Genomic DNA, 20,383 nt, shown 5'->3' with positions numbered 1-20,383 from the left:
CCGTAGTGACACCGACTCCATCCAGTCCAGAGGATGTCAAGCCCTCCTGCCCAGTCACTGACCCACCCACTCTAAGGGGTGTAGGCCGCTTACTGGGGCTGTATTGACCTGTGGGGCATGCGGCACCACAACCCATAGGTCTTCCTCCTCATACCCAGGCAGCTCCTCCGGTTCTATCATGAGACTACCGGTGAGTGAGTCAGAGGAAGAATCTTCAAAAGGGGGTCCCTACACAAGCAAACCTTTAACAATGAACGATGCACCCGTTTTACTTTCCCGAGGTCATCTCTTGGAGCAATAGTATAAACTGTACCATTTTCTCTGGGGGCATGGACAACCCGGTACACCACAGAACTCCAATGGTCCTGGATCTTCTGCCGACCCCTCCGATTATAATCCCTGAGGTATACCAATTGACCCTCCCCCAAAGGGACATCCTTAACACGCTTGTCGTGCTGAGCTTTGCGTTTACCTGCTTCAATCCGCAACCGTTCCGGGCCCCGTCAAAGGCCACCTGCAACCTAGTTTGGTGCTCTAACACCCACTCATGCACTTCCCCTCCCGAGACTTCGGGAACCCTTCCCAACAGAAAATCCACTGGGAGACGTGGCTCCTGGCCAAACATCAAGAAATGCGGCGATACACCTGTAGACTGGTGCGGGGTGGTATTGTAACAAAATAACATCTGGGGCAAGCAGGAGACCCAGTCACGTTTCCTTGAGATAGGCAAGGTACGCAAGAGGTTATGGAGAGTCCGATTAAACCTCTCGCGACTGACCATTGCCAGCGGGGTGATTTGGAGTGGTTCGAGATTTTTCAATTTGATAAAGGCCACAGAGCTGTCGTATCAGAGCAGACTCGAAATTCCGACCCTGATCAGAATGGATCCGAGCCGGTACCCGAACCTAAAGAACCACTCGGCTACCAGCACCTGAGCCACAGTTTCTGCCCGCTGATTTCTTGTGGGCACAGCTAGAGTGTATTTACTAAATACATCGGTCATGACCAGGACATTTTCATGTCCTGAACGAGCTGGCTCCAACACCGTAAAATCAATGGCCACCATTTCATTAGGTCTAGCAGCCAACACATGACCCATAAACCCCCGCACTAATGGCTGAGTGTCTTTAGCCACCTGACAGCGCTCACATTGCCGACACCATTCCACCACCGCTGATGACATACCCGGCCAGTAGCACCTTTGGCGTACCAGTTCCGTTGTCCGCTCAACGCCCTGATGCCCATGTTGCTGATGGAGCTGTGTGAGGACCTCAGTCCTCAAGGCGGCTGGTAAAACCAACTGTAAATTTTCCTCACCCCCATCAGGGCGGAACACCCTACGGTACAGTACCCCATCCCGCTTCACTAGCCGATCTTTCTGACGCTAACAGGATCCTACTTGATCTAGAGAGCTGTTGCCGCTCTTCTCCAGCCAATGGTGCCTCTTGGCCCCAGCACCTAAACACCACTTGAAGATCTGGGTCCTCTTCTTGCAACACACGCAAATCGGTAGCCACATAACCCGGCAAAACCGTAATAGCGGCCAGGCAAGCAGGTGCAATTGGCTCTACCTTTGTGGCAGTTCTTACTAGTGCCGGGATACAACTCCCCACTGTCAGCTGTTCCCCCTCCACACTCCACGTCGGGTTTTGCCTAGAAAGTGCATCGGCGTTTTGGTTACTGCGACCGGAACGATACCTAACCTCAAAGTCAAACGAGGCCAACTGGGCGGCCCACCGCTGTTCCGTGGCCCCCAACTTAGCAGAAGTAAGGTGGCTGAGGGGGTTGTTGTCAGTAAACACAGTGCATCGATTGCCGAGCAGGTATTCTCGAAATGTTTCAGCCATGGCCCACTTGAGCGCCAGAAACTCTAACTTCATAGAGCTATAATTGCTCATATTACGCTCAGTGGGCCTAAGGCTACGGCTGGCATAAGCCACTGGTCGTACCCTCCCTTCCTGTTCCTGAGATAAAACCGCCCCCAACCCCGCATGGCTAGCGTCCACTTCAAGGATAAAGGGGAGAGAAAAATCTGCATAAGCCAGCACTGGGGTTGTAGTGAGCTTAAGTTTTAACCCCTCAAAACTCGCCTGACTCTGCTCTGTCCACGCCTCGCCCAACCCTTGCTTGGCTCGCTTCCCAGGCCCTACCTTAGTACACTCCGCCACCAACCTATGTAGAGGGGCTGCCAACTTGGCAAAACCCTCCACAAACCGGCGATAGTAACTGGCAAAACCTAAAAATGAACGCAGCTCGGTCACAGTTCCTGGTCTCTGCCACTTTACCACAGCCTCAATTTTACCGGGGTCAGTAGAAACCCCCGCGGCTGATATTACATGACCCAGATACTTCACCTCTCGCTGGAAGAACGCACACTTTGACAATTTGACCTTCAGTCCCTCGCGTTCCAAGCGACTCAGCACCACTTCCAAACGCTCCACCTGCTGGGCAACAGAGGAGGAAAACACCACCACGTCATCCAGATACAGAAGCAACGATTGATACTGCTGATCCCCAAACAACCTCTCCATTAACCGCTGGAAAGTGCTTGGGGCGTTACAGAGGCCGAAAGGCATACGGTTCCACTCGAACAACCCAAACGGAGTACAAAAGGCAGTCTTTGGACGATCCCATTCCATGACAGGGACCTGGTTGTACCCACTGGCCAAGTCCAGCGTGGAGAACCAACAGGCCCCTGCCAGAGAATCCAGGGTCTCCTCAATACGGGGCAAAGGGAAAGCGTCCTTCCTGGTCTTTGCATTCAACTGACGGTAGTCCACGCACATGCGGAGACTACCGTCCTTTTTTTTTACCAGTACAATAGGTGATGCATAAGGACTACAGCTTTCCCTTATAACCCGAGCCTCCAGCAGCTGATTGATATGGGACTTGACCACCTCGTACTCCGTTGGGGGAACCCGGCGATGACGTTGACGAACCGGGGTGTCATCCTCGAGAGGTATCTCATGCGAGATCAGATCAGTGCAACCTAGATCCCCATCATGACTAGAAAACAGAGAACTAAAACGGTGGAGCAATGCCCTTACTTGCCCTTGCTCCACAACGGGCAAGCTGGATAAATCCACTGCCTCTATCTGCTCCCATATCCCAAAGCCATTCTCAACACCTTGCGAGTTAACAGTAGCCACCATCGATGGAACCTCTGTAATCCCCGCCGGCCAGCTCACAACGTGAACACCAATCAAGGTACCTATAACAGAGTGGGGATAAAGCATTACATCAATAACACCTACATTCACCATTGGTACATACACTGTCCCTCTCACCACCTGTACTAAGGATGAAGGGGCCAACAGCCCAGCAGGAAGACCCGACTCAGGAGGCTCGAAAAATACTACTTGGTCAGCAAACTGGCCTGAACAGGTGGCTGGAACAAACTTCATAGTACCCCCTGGTATACGACAGGACTGGCGGCCCCGCAATCTTGCCCTTCCTCCATGATCTTTCCCAAGCAGGCGGCAGCGGCGCCTGGCACTCCTGCAATGCTTGTAACAAGAAACAAGGTGCTTCAGACACCTCGGGCAAATCAAAGAGGGCAGGGCCATGCTGTCCGAAGAGCCCCTGATAACACCGGCTTAGGACATTCATCCCCAAAACACCCGGTGCTTGGTCACGTAACCCATCCGGAGGATCTCGCACAACAAGAACCCCGCACCCTGGGACCAATCGCTCGCATAGTACAATATCCAACTCAATATACCCAATATAAGGAATCGGAAGGCCATTGGCTGCTCGAAGCTGCAGCCACTGACAAGACTGCAACTTCTCCCGACCCCATGGCTCAAAGTGCTGCAGGAAACAACTTTCTGTGATGGTAGATACCATAGACCCCGTGTCTATTAGACACGACACTGAAACATCTCCCATTGAAACAACGAGATATGGACATGATGCCATTAGGTGAGATCTTAACACAGGACCACCCAATACTGAGCCAATAAATTCCCTACCCGAGCCTTGACTCCGCGGCTCGGGGGGAATTAGTTTCCCGACGGACCAGAAGGAGGAGGCTGGCTATTCCGATCTACCGATGAACCTAAAGCAATGGAAGGTGGAGTGCGATGGGAAACCCACGCCCCATCACACTCCCTGGCAAAATGGCCAGTAAAGTTTCTCCTTCCTGCTGCCTCCTGGAAAAGAAAGCCTCCTGTAAGGCTATGTATGACGTCGAGCACCCATATAATTCACGTAGCACGCCAATAATCTTATCGGGATCACCACGTTCTTGCTCTGAGCGATACCGAATCTCCTCCCTTGCTTCCCCCTCTAGATGATCGACCAAAAAGAACGCCTGATCAGCTGGGGTAAGGTATCGAGCACGTATACAGGCTTGAGCCTCCTCCACCCACTCATCAATACCTAGGCCGGACTTACCACTAAATTTCGGACATCTCCTATCCCTAGGTACCAAAACAAGACGATCAGTCACCGGGCACTGCCACCAGCCCGGCTCAGGAGGAATGGTGGGGGCCGCAAGATCCCCTGCACTAGCGGCACCCCGCCCATCAGCCACCATTCGATCCTGACGCAGTTTCTCATTATCTGCTTTAAGCTGGGCAATAAGCCCCCTGAGTTCTTGTAACTCTTCCTCCATCACTTACCCGAAAAGAAAAGGAGAGCCCCAACCCAATATCAGGGAGAAGAGACGAATATCCACTCTCTGGCCCGCAGACAGCTGCTGCCTCAGCCTCTATCAAAAAAATAACTCGAAAAACAAGAAAACACTAACAAAGAAAAAAAAACTGTTTTAACACTGAACACTAGAACCCACGTCTCTGCCAAGACTGCCAAATCCTGCCGACTACGCCAAATTGTGACCGAACGGTTACCGGCAAGATGGAAGTCAGCCTAATCTACGGAAATAATTCTTAATATAATTTTTTAGTTGTCAACTACGCCACCTAGGGACTTGCACCCTAAGAATTACAAGCCACCGGCTTTTATCTACTCAGAGCACACAGGTTCGTTATCAGCAAGTAACCAGGCAGAGTCATGGGTTCTAAAAAAATTTAGATTTTATTCCAACAAACCTCAGACGCACTGTAAAACCACCCCTCAACGGAGCATTAGACAAAATACTCAATTCCAAACATACACACAGGAATTTACAAAGAAATAATCCAAGGGTTGAAATGTAAATTACAGCAACAATAAAGTACCAAAGGAAAAATAAATCAAAAAGGACTCATTAATTCAAACACATTCATCAACATGACCATACAGGGCTGGAGGACATCTACTTTGGGCACCTCCGGCTGGAAGTGGCCTACAAGAAAAGCAAAAGAACAACTCACTCAATACTCACGCGCCACCACACCACACAAGTGAAATAGAGCACTCTCAGTGAACGGGAGACCCCACTACCACAGCCCCAGGACACCCGCGTAAGTGGCCCTCAGCTCCTGCATGGGAATATTCAACAAGAAAGAAAATGAGTACAACACAATAAACAATGTCACACCACTGGCACATGTAAATACCAGAAAATAATAAGCACAATAATGAATCTACAAACACAGGAGAATGACTCCTTTTAAATCACTAACACACAAAAACAAAAAAACAAAATATTCAATAAATCAACTTAAATCGCGGACACATAATAACAACAAAACTAAGAAGCAGTGAAACATACAAAAAAAGAAACTCCACACCAATTCAATATTGCGTTCTTAGACAGAAAAACACAAACCAGGTTAACGGAAAACAAAACAAAAGGAAAAGAGGACAATATCATAAAATCTGAGCGAGACAACAGCGCTGACCGGGCCGCTGCGCTACTGCCAAATATTGCAGCACATCATGCCCAACCAAGGGTGATGATTTTATTTACATAGGTGAACTGCAGCTGGTGCACAGATGCCACTAAACGACCAACGCCACAGAACGCTGAATAAACAACCAGCCAACCCCAACCAATCCACTCCTGTATTAAGTGGTCCAACCGATTTGCATGCTACCTCCCAGTCTTTTCCCTGCAGCACGTCGAGGCAAAATGACGACACAGAATAGGGCGGGTGTTACAACCGATCACATCACAAAACAAACGCAGCTCATTTAAATACGCACTTCCTAATTTGGCATCACCAATGGGTGACATCTACGTCACCCACACACTACATTCGTATAATAACTAAATACTAGGGTTGCATGGTAGACCAGTGCTACGGTAGTATAGCAATACTAAAGCTTCAAAATGCTGCCGGTGCTACAGTATTTTTAAACGATAATAGCATCAATATGGTAGTACCGTAAGTTATGTTGTATGTACGGTAGTAAATATAATTTTTGATAAAAATCTTCATTTGAATCAGACCTCATTTTTCAATGAGTGGTTTTCCCATGCTTCAAACACACACGCCTGAATCCCAGCAAGTTAATTTGGCAGTCGTGTCTCCTAATACATAATATGTATTTAAGTAAAACTTTGGAGAGAGAGATGCTTTTTACACAACATAATTCACATTGCGAGATTTGGAAATATTTTGAGTTTTGCCTGATGAAAACGGGAAAACCCATCTGTCTTGAATGTTGACAGATTTCAAGCCAAAGGGGGAAATTCCAGCAACATTATTAAACCCTTTGGACACATCCTACTGCTTCTGCAGAATACACACGAGTTAGTGCCACTTCATTCAACCTAAATGCTTTATCTTAATATTTACAGATTTACCGTTTCTCTGAAAAATGCATGGTGGCTGTAACATTGCAAAGTTAGCTCTTATGATTAGATCACGTCCCTGAGCCATACAATCAAACCGTTGTGTGTGTGTGTGTGTGTGTGTGTGTGTGTGTGTGTGTGTGGCGGGTTTGGGAGGTTTACCAGAAAAACATTTTAGGTTACAAACTGTAATCTAATTATAAGGGTATTATGCTATAAATGTGGTTTATGAGGACATTTCTAGTGTCCTCAATTCAAATTCGCGAGACACCACACGAAGCAGATTAATGATTTTTGTGAACAATGCAATATTACAAAAAACAAATACGATAAACTGGGGGCCGGGGCCGATCAGGGGCGGAATGTCCATCGGGAGAACCAAGTGGGCCGGTGGGTCGGCCGTGAAACTTGCCGAATGGGCTGCGATAAGCAAAAATGAGCCGGCGCGTTATGCGTATGTTTTGTGAACAGTGGTGCGATATGCTGAAAAGTACAGCGAACACTGTGTCGGAACTGTGGCCTAGTAGTTATTACACATATGGATACATTGAGCTATGGTGCTCATCTGGGTGACAGGAGGAGGAATCTGACTTGTGACATTTCCTGATTCCCTTTTATCCCCATTGTTCCCACCAATAAAATTACTAAATGGCCAACAATAAAATAAAAATGCTGTTGTTCGATCCCATTACATTAAACTTTCATTATGTTACTCTCCTTTGTCTTCTTTTTATTTCCACATCTGGTTAATCAGATTTAAATGAACTGCTTCATGAACAAAGACCTCATGATTTGGACTTTATTGGTGATTTGGATTTCTTCAGCCCTCTACCAGAACCCTCACCATCAGGTACATTGTTTTACTATCATGGTCTGATAAAATTCTTCCATAATGAAGTTTCTCTCCTGGATATTTTAAAGACAGACGATTTAGAAGATCCATCTGTAGAACCATCAGTCATTTCACTCATTGGTTTTGAGGTATATGGTGTGGACAGAAACCAATGTCTATTATTTTCAGAGGTGTCCATAATGACATGGTGGTTTACTTCTTGTGGAGCCAGTGGACCTCAAGGCCCTACTCAAGCCCAGTGTGACAGTGCTTACCGCAACACCAACGTCAGCGTGGTGATTGAGAAGGAGGGCCCTCACAAGGGGGTTCAGATGTGGAGGGCCCCAGCTACCAGCATGTACAAGTAAGTTCAGAAGAGTATTATTGTTTCCAAAGGAGCAACTTAGACCAGCATGAACCAACTTGTTAGTTATGGCTTTGTGCTGGTCTAGATGTTGGACCTGCATAGCTATGCTAGTCTCTATCAAACTTAGCATATGAAGCTGCTCAACCAGCATGGTCTTTCTGGTGATGCTGCTTGGCCAAATAATTATTGCTGGTTAAGCTTTTTTATTGCAGAAGCCTGGTGGAGCTCATCCAGTACTGGTGTCAGCATCAAAAAAATAACATATGCTGGTGGCCAGTTATACATTTGAAGTCAAAAGTTTACATACACCTTAGCCAAATACATTTAAACTCAGTTTTTCACAATTCCTGACATTTAATTATAGAAAACATTCCCTGTCTTAAGTCAGTTAGGATCACTACTTTATTTTAATGTGACCCCTAGGGGGCGCTCTATCATACAAGTTAACTATCAAAGCCAGAAAACCCACACAGCGCTCCTCTTTAAACTATTTTAGGCAGGTTATGTCCGATGAAGGAACAGCAATGGGACTGATGTACTCAAATATAAATTTTATTAACCACTAAACACAATAATACACTGATTGGCAATCAGAACAGGCAAATGTTCCACGTAGGTAGCAGTGAACAATTCTACAATAAATACATCACAGTGAATAGAAGTCTCATATTAAATGAGTTACTGGATAAAAAATCTTATAATAAATAGAATACAGTGAGTACATAGATATTGTTCACATACAAACACTCCAAGAAACACTTCAAACCAAATCGGCCGTGCATACACACACACACTAACCTTGCATTTCACACATCACACTAATGAACTTTGCAAAATAAGCACTATACCTAAAGGAGATATTGCACAAGGCCCATAGGCCGAATATTGGAATATGAAAATTGCCAAACAGACACAAAAAGAAACCAAACATTTAAGAACAAGCTACCACTAGCAGGACTCCGCCCTAGTCCCACCTAGGTCCAGGTCATCACAGAATGGTGGCGGTCGAAATCCACGACACACACAAAAAAATAAACCAGAATAGTTGAACCCAGGATAAACAGTGGCTAGTTAGACAGATGAAGGCAATCCTCCTGTAATCACGAGCATACATTTTTCATGAATTTGATGCGACATTTAATAGCATCTTAACAATTTAAAACAATCTTAAATCTCTGATTAAAAGATTATGACAAAAAAAGGAATTAGATGAACTCACGTTTTTTTCTTTAGACACCAGCCTAGATGAATTAGAGCTATATGCCCCGTAGCAATAAAGTTAATCAGTATGAGTGACTAATAACGGTGCACACTCTCACCAGTGTTGCTTCTATTCATAATATATATATATTATGCAATATCAGAAAAAAAGAAACAATCAACGCTCTACATTACACATTAAATTTAAAAGAGAAAAAAAAGAGGTTAGTAAACTTACGTTACTGCAAACCCGCATAAAAATCACTACTCGCTATTATGCAAGCGCGTTTCTATGGACTTGTAACTGTGTGTACCATTTACTGGCCACCATACACGCAGACACAAGGACCGCGCTACAAACAAACAAACAATGGGCCATGTTAGGCGCTTCATGAGTTTAGTGTTAAAAATAGGCATAACCTTTCAAAAAAAGACTCACGTTCTCCCGTTTGCCCAGCTGATACACCAAGAAGCTCACTCTTCAACTCACACCGCACTAATGTTTTTCTGTCCATGTCTCACGACATATTTAAAGGGACACGCCACTTATGCCACCTGATCAAATTAATCAGTGCCAGTGAACAAGTCTTAAAGGCACACTTCCCGTCTCAACCACCCTACCCGCTACATTAAGAATGTGAAATTTCAGAATAATAGTAGAGAGAGTGATTTATTTCAGCTTTTATTTCTTTCATCACATTCCCAGTGGGTCAGAAGTTTACATACACTTTGTTAGAATTTGGTTGCATTGCCATTAAATTGTTTGTTTGTTTGGTCAAAATATTTTTAGTAGCCTTCCACAAGCTTCTCACAATAAATTGCTGGAATTTTGGCTCATTCCTCCAGACAGAACTGGTGTAACTGAGTCAGGTTTTTAGGCCTCCTTGCTCGCAAAGACTTTTTCAGTTCTGCCCAAACTTTTTATATTGGATTGAGGTCAGGGCTTTGTGATGACCACTCCAATACCTTGACTTTATTGTGCTTAAGCCATTTTGCCACAACTTTGGAGGTATGCTTGGGGTCATTGTCCATTTGGAAGACCCATTTGCGACCAAGCTTTAACTTCCTGGCTGATATCTTGAGATGTTGCTTCAATATATCCACATCATTTTCCTTCCTCATGATGCCATCTATTTTGTGAAGTGCAACAGTCCCTCCTGCTGCAAAGCACCCCAACAACATGATGCTGCCACCCCTATGCTTCACGGTTGGGATGGTGATAGACCAGAAGACATTTCTCCAAAAAGTATGATCTTTGACCCCATGTGCACTTGCAAACTGTAGTCTGGATTTTTATGGTGGTTTTGGAGCAGTGGCTTCTTCCTTGCGGAGCAGCCTTTAGTCAGTATAGGACTTGTTTAAATGTGTATATAGATACTTGTCTACCTGTTTCCTCCAACATCTTCACAAGGTCCTTTGCTGTTGTCCTGGGATTGATTTGCACTTTTTGCACCAAACTACGTTTATATCTAGGAGACAGAATTTGACCGGCAAAGTTTAAACCCTTCTTATAGCTCAATGGATGATTGACAGGTGAGTAAGTGGCCCTTTGACATTGTCCAGGACCCATCTGACTACCTCTGAATGAAGTTTGAATGATCAGATTACAAAACAATTTAGATGCCATTTTCACCTGTATGTGGACAATGCTGTCCACTTGACAGTCTTTCTGTCTTTTTCTTGTAGAAAAACAGCAAGAGGTATGACTCACTGGCTGTAGGCATAGATAAATATCTTCCTGTACTACGCTAAATCTGGCCCCTGTGTGGTGGAGCCTTTGAACTGATTTATATTGATTACAGAGTTAAGTCATGGGAGCTCATTAAAAACAACTTCAAAACTGTTTTCGAAAGAGAGACATGCGGGAGAGAAAAAAATAGGCGAACATGTGGAAGATAATCTAGATGAACATACTGTACGTGCAGGTGTGGGGAGTAACGAAATACATGTGGCGGGAATACATATGTAAAATACAAAGTATAAGTAACCGTATTCCACTACAGTTACAATTTAAATCATTTGTATTTAGAATAAAGTTACATTCAAAAAGTATTTTGATTACTGAAGAGATTACTTTACATTTTATTGTCATTTGTTTCATTTAATATTTAGTCCTTTCAGATGGAAAACATTTATACATACAAATGATGCGATCAAAAGTGCATTTGAACAGCAGTGAAACACTTTCTCATGATGTGTAACATTCATACGAGCAGACAGAGAAGTAAGTTTGAAGCAGAAGAAATAGAAATATACCTTGTGTAAATTGTCAGCTTTACGCTAAGCTACAGTACTATTTCTAGCCATTTTACATGCACATGTTACCAGCACGATCCCAAAAAAAATTTTCACATTGGATCATAATGAATTTTTTCTAGTCAGACCATTGATATTAGGGAAAAAATCATATTCTTAATAATAATTTTTGTATTGTTTTCCTGTAAAAATATCTAAAAATCCTTAAAACAAGATGCATTTTATTGTTTTAGAAACAATGCTGCATAAGATATTTAGATTTTCAGAGGATGTATTTTTAACATGTGTATTTTGTCTTACTGTACTGACAGAGTTAGTCAAAACGAGTGAAATAATCTACCAATGCTGAAGAAGTAATCCAAAGTATTTAGAATATGTTACTGACCATGAGTAAATCACAGTTTACAGCATGTCTTCTTTAATCTGTAGTGGAATACATTTCAAAAGTAGCCTCCCAACCCTGTGTTCATGTAACTACGGTATATTGTCTTACCATTCCATTTAGCATGACATATGGCACTTTTCCACTGCACATTACGGTTCGACTCACTTCAACTCTACTCGCTTTACTTTTCTGAGCTTGGCAGTTTAGTGCCACCTCAATGTGGATGGGATTATAGGTTGATCTTCATAGTTTCGCTGCCTCTACTGCCATGACACCATCTTAAACACGACCCAAACTGACCAAAACAATAACACAACCCCTAGCTGTTAGCTACTAGCTAATTTAGCTGCATAAAGCAGCTGTTGCATTGTGATTTTACACAATTGTAACAGCTAAATTGGCCTGGTGTTTTTAGAAGCAAGCTTCCAGTAACTGGTCAACTAAATAAAGTGAAGCATTCAAGCAGAGTATAGAGTTAACATAACAAAATGTACCATCCTCCATCGTGGCTGAGTCCAGGGCGCTCTCCCTCCCATTGCTCGCCGGTTTTGATAGCGTCCATTTGGTCGAACCATCCTTGATGGTTCTGTAGTTACTTTTAAGGTTTTTTTTGTTGGTTTTTTTTACTTTTCCCTACACTGTTGATAGGTCTGTTGGTAGCCGTGTGCGGGTAACAGCTGAGACACTTCCTGAGAGACTTTTTCGTTTCGTTCATCACTAACGAGTGGACCGTCTGCACCTCGTTTATTGACCAAGGCGTGGTTTTGCACACAGCCATTTCTTTTTTTCACAATTCGAAAGTCACGTGAACAAATGATACTGTTATCGCTGTTGCTAACTTTAAAACTAGCGGTTGATGTCGTGTGTTGGAAATCCAGTGACGCTGGTAGTGACGATTCTCCCTGACCAATCAGTGATCTGCAGGATTTTGACGTCACATTTAGTATCGGATCGGCTTGCTTGGACTGAGCTGGTATTAAAAAAAGTATCAGTACCAGGTACTATCCACAGTGGAAAACCCTAAAAAAGTGAGCAGAGTCGAGTTGATTCGAATTGTACCATGCAATGGAAAATGCACTTTAGTGGGCATGAAAAACAGAGATCCAGCCCAGGCTATTCCTCATTCTTTAACTGAATTATTTGATATTGTCTTTTTGTTTTTGTGCCCTGAGCACTGGCTGGTTTTCATAACAGTTTCATTTCCCTGGAGATAGGAAGTTTTATCTTCCTTAACTGATGTGAGGGAATTAAAGCCTTTCCTTTTACAGCAGCATCTTTGTATAAAAGCTGAAATGTGTAATTTTTTTGCTAAAATTCTTTCTCCTATCCCAGTTTAATATTCAGAGAAAGCTATAAGGAAGCCATTTATAGGTTGATTTCCATGAGAAGTGTAAACACGGTGACACTGTGGTGCTATAAAACACTGCCAGCCAGACATATTAACAACCAATGGCAAGAGTTTGGAGCAGGACTTGATCATTTTGCAATTTCATTTGGCATTGCTGATGGAAAATTACATCCTTCAGCATTGACTCATCTTAATTAGGATTTACTCAAGGAAACGGTATATTCAGAATATTAAAGTGATTGCGTATTATAATATCAAGCCTAATGTTGATGATTTAGGATTACACTTATGGGTCAATTAATGTTTAAATACTTAAAATGCTTTGTGGTTATGATGAATGGTATGATAAAATGGAGAATTCCCTTTCAAATTAGACCACTGTGAGGCTTAATTTATATTCTTTATTTAGTGTTTAATGTGAATATTTAAGCTACATTTATTTTATGCTCTTTTTACTGCTAATAGTATCTGGAGATGGCGGGAGCATCCTCTGTTTGTTAATTACATTCCTGGGGAACACTGACAATACTAATTTTCCAGGATTTCTGCCTATGGAGCCGCAGGAGGCAAAGGAGCAAAGAACCATAACAGGCGTTCGCATGGTGTCATAATCACAGCTATCTTCCCACTGGAGAAAGGGGATATAATCTACATCCTAATTGGTCACCAAGGAGAAGACGCCTGTCCAGGGGTGAGTGATGAATTTCTTTAAAATGGGAAGTCAGGCATAGCCATTCAGAATTGAATTGAGAATGCTTTTAAATTTGTGAATTTTTTAAAATTTGAATTGAGGTAATAAACAGAATGCAGAATATTAGTTTGAATTTGAATTTAGGGAAGTCAAATTCAAATGGAACCACTCAAAGAAATTAATTGAACAGCTGTACGTTTTTAATAATACATAACATTTATTCCTTTATGAATTCCCCTTTAACATGCTATTAGCACATATTAACATTAACATTAACACCTTATCATACACATATATGGGGTATTTCCAGGAATATTAGATCACATTAATTATACATTTTTCATTTCCTATAGAAATTTGTATTGAATTTATATAGAATATATTGTTACATTTACAGTATTAAATTAATGTAATTTATTTGGACCATGGCGGGAGAAGAGAACATTCCCATAATGCTTTAATTTACCCCAAAGTCTTCAAAATGAAGCCAAACAACACAAAGCAATTTTACAAGATGGAAAGCTTTAAACAGACCACCTATGAAGTTATCTGTTCTTGACCATTGTGTTGCTGTGTTGATGTAATAAAACTCTCCTTGTGTGAGTGTGTAATTACTTTGAATTTGCTTTCTGTAAATTTAAATACCTGTCATTCAAATCGACCTTTTTCAAATACTTTGATGACACTTTTCCGCCTTAATTTAGCTGTTATTTAATGTAAATTTCACAACATTATTCTTTGTGTTATATTGACCTGCCATTAAATTATAAATACTATGTGAATTTATAAAATTGAACTAATACTATAAAACAAAATTAGAATTCATAAATATTAAGTTATAAAATAAAAATTCTGCAATGGGGTTTCAAATACAGCTGCCAAGGGAGTAACAATAAATTTGGCATCTTTCTCTGTTCTGACTGTCATATTCCATCTCTGTTTTTCCCTCTTTTTAAAAGTCATGGAAACGTACTATTGAATTTTTTTGTTTTGCTTTTAGAGCAAATGGGAATGCAAAAATAATATTTGCTGTGGTGTCCCATTCACCACTATAGAAGTTTACCCCGCTATAGTTGACTTCCGCATTCCCAGACAGGAAATGTGAAAAGGGTTCTTTCAAATTCCAATTCAACATCCTAAGCGGCATAGCCAATTTCGTTTAAATTCAGACTCATAAACTGAAAAGGAGACAATTCTTAAGTTCAGAATTTTGCCCAACCAATATATTACTCTCTCTCTATCTGTGTGTTTACAGCGTAACCCCCTGACCCATAACATCTGTCTTGGCGAGTCTTCTGTGATTGAAGATGGTTTTGACATTGATGGTTCAGCTTTGGAGTGGGCAGGGGGTGGAGGTGGTGGTGGGGGAGCCACATACATTTATCGGGTAAGATATTTATTTTTTCCTCTGTTGTCTTATCTCAAACTCAACTTTAAGCATGTTAATCACAGTCTTGTGAGCTCCCTTAAGGAGAGACATGTGGAAAGCACACGTCTGATAGTGTCTGTCTAGACAAGCATTTTTGAGACATCCTGAAATAATTTAAAGTTGGAACACAGATGGAAGAGAGTGCTTGAATTGAATTGTAAAAAGTGACTGTTTTTTGGGGTATGTTTGGGGGCAGATGGAGAATGGGGAACCAGTTCCTTTGCTGATTGCAGCCGGTGGGGGAGGGAAGGCCTATATGGAGGACCCTGAAATCAGCCTGGACCAGATTTTCCTAGAACAGTATGAGAATGACACTGCAGCTTCTGGTGTCAATGGCAAATCGGGAGCAGCAGGTCTCTTTTAAGCACACCTCATTTCAATATGAGTTTAGAAATGATCTCATTCTACCAATGAAAAAGAAGCTAATTATTTCTTTTTTTTTTTTTTTGACCAAATGACACCAAAACACTGGTGAAAAAAGTTACAAGACATAACCCAGCTGTAAACCATTCTGGTCAAGCAAAGTGGCCTTTCAACTGGCCATTCAAACCTTAAAGTGTAGTTTTGACTTAAATTATAGTATCATGTATTACTGATGTCTCTGAAACATTATAAATATTATAAGTGAGAAAAGAAAAAAGCATAGCCCTAACAGTCAAACTTATGCTCAGCTGGATCAAAATATGTCACTTGCTGTATTTAATTAGGCAGAAGCTATTTGTACCCTGGTGCAAATAATGGTATATGCTATTTACACCCAGTGCAAATAGTGGCATATATTATTTTCACCCCAACCCTGGTGCAAATAATGGTAGATACTAATAATACCCTGGTGCAAATAGTTTCATATTCTTTTTGCACCCATTTTAAATACTAACATAAGGTCTGGGCATCACTGCAGTGTTTATTGTGTTTATTTAGAGACCAACAGACACACTGCATTAACCTCTACCCCTAAACCTAATCTTAGCCTTATTTTAGAAAAAATAACCTTGGTTTTTACTACAAAAACCATGGTTTCACGTGGGAATGAGTGTGATCAACAGACTCTGCCTCTGGATGAAACCCTTCCCTACAATTCCCGACATTCACCGTGACCAAATCACCGTGATTGAATAAAGTATATAATGTTTTTATCTATTATTTTAAGTAGTATTACAGGAAATATTAAGAGTGTAAACAAGAAATCAGTTTGGAAAAAGTGTGACTAAACGCAGATTCGAACCACAGTCACAAGGACAAATTTACACCGTCATTACACCACACGACACTGCAGTGACATCTATTGTGTAGTTTGTTGTATATTCCTATGGTTTCGCCAGACTATTGTACTGCAAATAGCTGTGCTGTGTGGCAGATGCTTTTTACACTGGGGTGCACTCCGATTTAATTATGCCTTACTCTTTGCTTAACAATATGTAACCTGGTCCATCAATTTGTGTCACTTTGACCCAGAAACCCATTTTGAGTTGTTCGCTTTAAAGTAAAAGGGAACATCTCAGCTAACATTGAAATTATTATATCTCAGCAAAGGTTTAGAGTAGAAATATAAATTAGCTATTTCATTAGAAGGCTAAAAGCTCAAAATATGTTTCTGGGTCAAAGTGACTCAAAATGATGGAACAATATATAAATGTATATATACAATGGACTCAAAAAAGCAAGTTCTGTGAATCACCAATATACGTCAAGTCAAAATATACAAGGGTCAGTTGTTGGTCTTCGTCACTGGTTGTTTATCGTGATTTGAAATAGTTTTCTTTGAATGCTAACAATTATGCTGTGGTGTAGATTTGGATGTAGGTCAACTACTATTCCCCGAAACCAGCTTATCCCACATTTGTGAATATTTTATTGGGATTTCTAATTGCATTAGCTACCAACCAGACTTAAAAAAATAAATTAAAAAAATCTTGCTGCTCTCTTAGTTTAACCATCAGGATTGCATTATCTTTTGACAATCCTCTAAATTATGAAGGATTTTTGTGGGTTTGGTGTCTGGGAAATGCTTTATATGCTAAGTGGCCATATGAAAGAAGTTCTGAGCTCTCTCTGCTTTAAAGACAAATTTGTCCACCAATAATAATAATACTCTAAAGAATAATCTTCAAACATACTGAACATTACTTTCTCAAACCAAAGGAATTTGTTAGTGGAACTTCTTTAGACTAATATCTTTATTGTGTTTGTTTGTATTTGTGTGTGTTTAGGTGGAGGAGGTGGCTGGAGCGACTCATCCTCTCTCCCCCAAGCAGGGAAATCTCTCGTTGAAGGAGGGCAGGGAGGCTCATCCTGTCCTCGGGCTCTGTCTAAGCTTGGATGGGCTACATTTGGGGGGTTTGGAGGAGGAGGGGGTGCTTGCACTGCCGGAGGGGGTGGAGGAGGTTACAGAGGTGAATGTTAAAAACACTTGAACAGACAGTAGCCCCAAATAGAATTTGGGCACTTAAGCTACAATTGTCTTTCCATTATATAACAAAATATCAAACAAACCATAAGTATTGTAATGACATATATCACAAACACACTTATCAATCAAAACTTTTTCAAGTTTCAAATGATAAAACAATGGATATACTTTTCAAATTGAAAACAAATGAATCTGGATACTTTCTGGTTGTCAAACTTTGTTAAACATGTCCAGAGCTAACGTATTGGGCTACTCTGCAAACGGCACCTGTGTTAACTTAAAGGAATATTATGGGTTCAATACAAGTTAAGCTCAATCAACAGCATTTGTGGCATAATGTTGATTACCACAAAATGTATTTCAATTCATCCATCCTTTTATTTTTTTCAAAACCGAGGTTACGGTGAGGCACTTATAATGGAAGTGAATGGGGCAAATGTTTGGAGGTTTTAAACAGAATTGTGAAGCTTATTGTCAGGAACGCCGGTGAAGGCGCCTCCTCAACCGGCCACCGGAGATCTAACTCACCCGAGTTCTAACCCTGAACCACACTTCCCATAACTTCACATACCTGGTCTGATTGCCTGCAGCTGTTCCCCATTACCTCCACTCTATTTAAATCACGCGTGTCTGTGCCATCACTGCGAAGTCTTGTTTGCCCCGGCTGCATTACTGAGCATTTACGAATCAACCTTCTACTAGATCTCCTGTGTATTTACCTTGCCTGTCTACGACCACGATTACCTGACGCCTGCCCTTGTTACCTTAACGCCTCTCTACCCGTCTACGATATCTGCTGCCTGCCTCGATCCACTGCCTATCTGACCACGAACTCGATTGCCTATTACATTCCCGTCTGCCCTATATCCGAACCTTGCCTGTTTTTGACCTGAACCCTGTCTCTAAATAAAGACTGCTTATGGATCCCAACCAACCTGAGTCTGCGTTACACTTATACATGCATTAATTCTTCTGTTAAAACTCAGGTATTATTTTAGCTGTAAAGCTGTTTCAATCATAATTTTTATAGTCGTTTTAGGGTTTAAGGGTTTGTCGATATTACATCGTTATGGTAACAAAGTTGTAATATTGGATATAATTTTACACAGAGAGGTTAGTAAGAGACATTATCACACTAAAATCATGTTTGCACACATATCCTTTGTCTTGTGGCTATACTTAAAAATTGTTAGTGCCTCATAGGAACCAAGATTTTTGCTTTTTTTTTTTTTTTTTAAGTAGGAGCAATTCCAAATAATTTTTATGGTAATCAATATTATTCCACAAATGCTGTTGATTGAGCTTAACTTGTATTGAACTCTGAATAATCCTTTAAGGGCAACTTACTTCAAATACCCACTAAAAATGATCCATTGCAGTAAAATGTTAATTGCTAAATTATTGCAAAGTAATGAAAAATTGGCTTAGAACAGTAAAGTTAGTTATGAGGAAGGATCTAGCATCATTACGTCGCTGATACTTCTTGGTTTAATATTTTAGTATTCAACGGTATGAAATTCATACCTTTTTAATTTAAGGGGCCACCTTATGTGAAAATCACAAACAAGCAAACACATACACTATCCTACACTAGATTTTTTATATTACTCTGACCCTTGTACTACACTCTGTATACATTGTGTTGCAGAGCACTGGCTTGTGAAGCACTGAATTGTAGGGGAATCATAAAGGCTAGAAGGCATACAGTAGATCCTAGTTTAAAATTAACAAAGTTATAGATTCATTATTGAGACTGAATCTTTCCTGAAGCATAAACTATGAAACTAAGATTTGCTGTGTTCAAAGAAAGGCTTACTTTTTGAAGCAGTCAGATGTTTCATTTTGAAAGTTAGTGTCATTGTTAAATCATCACTCAAGCTTTGGCAGCTAGTGAAATCCAAAAGTCTGTTTGATGTTTTGTATCCAGTATGAGGAAGTGGATAGGTTGATTTAACGATGGAATCTTGATATTTCATATCACCTCTGATTAGGTGGTGATGTGCCCCCTTTTGATGGCATCACAGCAGATGGACGAGATGGAATCTCTTTTGTCCACCCAATGGGAAAGATATTTCTGCAACCACTGGCAGGTGTGACTTTATTTTTACTCAAAGTCAAAGTTTCTTATAACTTATTTGAGTACTGTACTTATACAGTGTTGTTTTTATTTTATTTCAATCAACAATAAGATCTTAGGTTAAAATGTATGTGTTCATTATACAGGTAAATGTATATGTTAGATGCCATGACTGGTTACCATTTCTCTTAAAAGTATAGTTCATAAAAAAATTCTCCATTCACTTTCATTGCATCTTTTCTCCATGCACTGAACAGAAATGGTGAATGGGGCTAACATTCTACCTTTTATCTAATTTTATATGTAATGAAAAAAAGAATGCCATAAGGGTTTTAAACAACATGAGGGTGAGTAAACAATGTCACAACTTTTATTTTTGGGTGAACTATCCCTTTAAATTCTCCTCCATTTTTAATGACCCTATTGCCTTCGCTAGTTTATTTTTAATGATGAGGCATGAGTGTGACAAACGATTGTTAAAAGTGCAAATATGCCATTATAGGATCTCAATACTGAATGGTCATAAAAACAGCATGCATGATAATTGCAAAATAATTAGCAAAATGCTTTTTATAGTAGTTTTAGGTGGAGTTTAGTATGTCAAATCACAGGGCATCAACTTCCCAATTTATTTAATTGTCAACTAAAGGAACATGCATGTTGTCACTCTAAAATAACTTGCAAAACATTTGTTAAATACTTTTGC

The 20,383-nt window shown here is 41.1% G+C and overlaps 1 protein-coding gene across 1 annotated transcript in view; it reads left to right on the top strand.

The window, feature by feature from the left end:
• The window catches only part of LOC127662632 (tyrosine-protein kinase receptor-like), an 80,208-nt gene that overhangs the window by 42,974 nt on the left and 16,851 nt on the right, over positions 1 to 20,383 (top strand). Inside the window, exons 11-17 of the mRNA XM_052153912.1 lie at positions 7,437 to 7,532; positions 7,704 to 7,878; positions 13,611 to 13,761; positions 15,017 to 15,148; positions 15,387 to 15,543; positions 17,401 to 17,583; positions 19,592 to 19,690. Of these exons, the coding sequence (XP_052009872.1) occupies positions 7,437 to 7,532; positions 7,704 to 7,878; positions 13,611 to 13,761; positions 15,017 to 15,148; positions 15,387 to 15,543; positions 17,401 to 17,583; positions 19,592 to 19,690 (993 nt within the window). The remainder of the gene's footprint in view (positions 1 to 7,436; positions 7,533 to 7,703; positions 7,879 to 13,610; positions 13,762 to 15,016; positions 15,149 to 15,386; positions 15,544 to 17,400; positions 17,584 to 19,591; positions 19,691 to 20,383) is intronic.

This window comes from Xyrauchen texanus, chromosome 22 (genome assembly GCF_025860055.1).
Source record: "Xyrauchen texanus isolate HMW12.3.18 chromosome 22, RBS_HiC_50CHRs, whole genome shotgun sequence".
NCBI classification, from domain to species: domain Eukaryota; kingdom Metazoa; phylum Chordata; class Actinopteri; order Cypriniformes; family Catostomidae; genus Xyrauchen; species Xyrauchen texanus.
The sequence above is the reverse complement of the archived record's forward strand: the minus strand, read 5'-3'. Positions and strand labels throughout refer to the sequence as shown.